This window comes from Neomonachus schauinslandi, chromosome X (assembly GCF_002201575.2).
Source record: "Neomonachus schauinslandi chromosome X, ASM220157v2, whole genome shotgun sequence".
Taxonomy (NCBI): domain Eukaryota; kingdom Metazoa; phylum Chordata; class Mammalia; order Carnivora; family Phocidae; genus Neomonachus; species Neomonachus schauinslandi.
This window is the reverse complement of record NC_058419.1, coordinates 96,887,246-96,890,552: the sequence shown is the minus strand read 5'-3', so window position 1 is coordinate 96,890,552 and position 3,307 is coordinate 96,887,246. Positions and strand designations below refer to the sequence as shown.

Genomic DNA, 3,307 nt, shown 5'->3' with positions numbered 1-3,307 from the left:
TGTTTTCTGCGAGAGCAAAGAGAAATCTGCATTTACCCAAGAGGAAGGGAATTGGCGAGCCAGGTGAGAGGGGATGAGCAAATCTAGGATGTCAGTGAATAGATCACTGACGCTGTCCATACTGGGGTCCAGACAGGGCAGAAGGAATGTGTTACTAGGACTGCGCTGAAAGAGTAAGAGATGAGAGAGAATAAAGGGAGTGAAGAACAAGTGCAAAAAGAGTGGAAGATTGAGAGGTGGAAAGATTCGCTGAGACTTTGGAGGTGCTGCCGTGTTGGAAAAGACTGAACCTGATCATGAAGAGGAGAGAAGTGGAGGTCCCTGAAAAAATAAGATCTAGGAACTGAGTGAGGAGGCTATCAGAAGTGTCATTAATATGGATGTTGAGTCACTGAGGATAGCTGCCATCCAAATAAAGCCTTGTGATACCAAATATTCCAATGATTCCACACTGTATTTAATGAACAATCTCATCAGGACAATACTCCAGTACATTGCTCAAAGAAACCATGCATGTGACTAACTCAAACGGTTGCACTTATATTCACGAGTAACATTTAAAAGTATTATATAGGCCACACGCTCAGCACAGAGTCGCACTGTCACCCAGCTCCTTGGAACCTGGAACAGCGCTCGCGCTCCGCCCCGCCCCAGCCACGCCCCCTAGCCCCTCCAGAGCCCAGGGCCCCCTCCCCTCTGACCCCAACGACCTGCTAACGGATCCTCATCCCACCCCCCAACTCCCAGGTAACGGACCCACCTTCTGGTTCCAGCCCAGAGCTCGTGAGCCGCTAGCCCAGGAGCCTGCCCGCCTCCTGCCTCCCTCGTCGCCCACCCTGAAAAGGCGCCGAGGACCCGCCACCACCGCCTTTGGCCCCGCAGCCCTCGCTTCCGCACCGCCTTCGCCTTGATGCCCGGGCCGCCAGCCATGGCCACCGCGCCGCTCTCACAAGTGCGCCAGAACTACCACCCCGACTGCGAGGCCGCCATCAACAGCCAGATCAACCTGGAGCTCTACGCCTCCTACGTGTACCTGTCCATGGCCTTCTACTTCGACCGCGACGACGTGGCCTTGAAGAACTTCGCCCAGTTCTTCCTGCGCCAGTCCCGCGAGGAGACCGAGCATGCCGAGAAGCTGATGCAGCTGCAGAACCAGCGCGGCGGCCGCATCCGCCTCCGCGACATCAAGAAGCCAGACCGCGACGACTGGGAGAGCGGCCTGAAGGCCATGGAGTGCGCCCTGCACCTGGAGAAGAGCGTGAACCAGTGCCTGCTCGACCTGCACCAGCTGGCCACCGACAAGAACGACGCCCACCTGTGCGACTTCCTGGAGAACCACTACCTGCACGAGCAAGTCAAGTCCATCAAAGAGCTGGGGGGCTATGTCACCAGCCTGTGCAAGATGGGGGCCCCGGATGCCGGCATGGCAGAGTACCTCTTTGACAAGCTCACCCTGGGCGACAGCGACAAAAAGAACTGAGTTGGGACTGTTTCCCCTATAGCCCAGGGTGCATGGTGACGTTCCCTGATCACCATGCCGAGCATGCATATTGCAGTATTGCCTTTGCAAAACGTTCCAGTTTTTTTCTTCCAGTTTTGCCATAAATAAAATTGTTTGGTTTCAATAAAGTTATTTGGCTCTTAAATAAATAAAGGTCTCTGGTTGATTCATGTGTACAAATCTCTCACCTTTTAAGTTTTAAAATAGGTAACCAGGAGTCCCTCTACCCACCCATGCCCCATCCACATGCAGCTCAGGATCTCGGGAGATGGAGGGAGAAGGTATTCCATGGGACCCTGGAAAATACAGTATCAATTTTCCCCTTATAACCGATGTGGGTATATGAGGTTGGGGGGTGGGGTGGGGGGAGGTGGGGCCCTGGTGAATGTTAAGTGCATTGAATAGTAAAAGTATAGAAATATGGCCTGAAGATCATGACTGCAGTTGCATCTGGGCAAGAAGGAAAGGGAATGGCATTGGGCAGGGATTAAATTAAAGGGGATCTTGGCTTTATCTGAAATGTTTATGTTCATTAAATTCTGCAAATACTAATGGTTAAGTCTGCATAGCAAGAGAGAGATCTTGGAAGTCAGAATGTGACAGTATCTCTGACAAACTCATGCTGGGCAACAGTGATAATAGGAAACAAGTCTTAGGCCAGCTTAAACATAGACACTGGCAGTTAACTTCCTGTGGTTACCAATGCCTGGCATACATGTTGCAGTTACAAAACAACCACTTATGTATGTTTTCTTTAATATGTATCATATGTATATCTGTACATGTATATGTATACACTCCAACCAGCAGCAGAGTTCATTGTGAATCTCCAGACAAGATCCTGAATGTTTGCTTAGGAAGACACTCTTTGTTAAAAAGCACTGCATTATTGGAAATGATATAGCTACTTTCTAGACCTTTCCTGAGCCTGGTTATATTTCTGCCTCTGGGTTTCATGAATCCAACTGTGATTTAGCTTTTGTTATGTGCTACCAAGAAAACCTAAGCTAATATGTCTTCTTATTATCATTACACCTTTACCAGGCCCCACTGTAATTATTTGCAGTAAATAGCTCCTCTGGAGTAGTAAGTGGCATTTTTTCTGTATCCCTAGGACGGAGTCCACTGAAAGGAATAAAATTTTGAAGTTACCTGGATGGAAATACAAAGTAATTGAAGACTGCTACCACAGGCATCCCTTTCACCTGAAAGTATTTCCTTTATAATTTACAGGTTTTAATTCCTTAGATCAGCCTTTCCAAGACTGTGTTCAGTATCAGCCAGTGCCACAAAATATTAGCAGATGTTCAGGGAAAAATGGATTCAAGGATATTTATAAACACACATATGTATATATATGCATGATATATATATATTTTTTACATTACACATTTTATATATATATAACGTTTGTATTCATTGAATTAGCAGGATTTTTTGTTTTATTTTTCAGTTTTTGTTTACTCTAGGAATTTTAAGTCTTTAACATAAAAAATATATATACAGTGAATTTATAACAAGGGGATAAAATATTCATTGTTTCCCAAACATTCTGTCATAGGATCCCTTTTCTACCAAATCTCACAGAACAGCATTCCAAAGAAAATAGCTTTGGAAATGTTAAAAGATCTCATTGTCTGTTGTTTGAGAAGCACATACCTGGCAGCTAAACTTCACTCACTTTCACTAAAAAGTCATTATGAAAAACTGGAATCTTTGCGGTGAAGTTTCCAGCACAATAAGTTTTAAGGCAGACGTGTATACACAGCCCTCACCGTGAGGGCGGATAGATGTTACACACCTTTC

The 3,307-nt window shown here is 46.2% G+C and overlaps 1 protein-coding gene across 1 annotated transcript; it reads left to right on the top strand.

Moving 5' to 3' along the window:
• Nucleotides 1–928: 928 nt before the first annotated feature.
• Nucleotides 929–1,480, top strand: LOC110569635 (ferritin heavy chain-like). The gene has a single exon (XM_044911657.1). The coding sequence runs from the start codon at nt 929–931 to the stop codon at nt 1,478–1,480; it is 552 nt and encodes a 183-aa protein (XP_044767592.1).
• Nucleotides 1,481–3,307: the final 1,827 nt, after the last annotated feature.

Coding starts and splice junctions, on each gene's coding strand:
- LOC110569635 (XM_044911657.1), top strand. CDS start 929: ATGGCCACCGCGCCGCTCTCACAAGTGCGCCAGAACTACCACCCCGAC.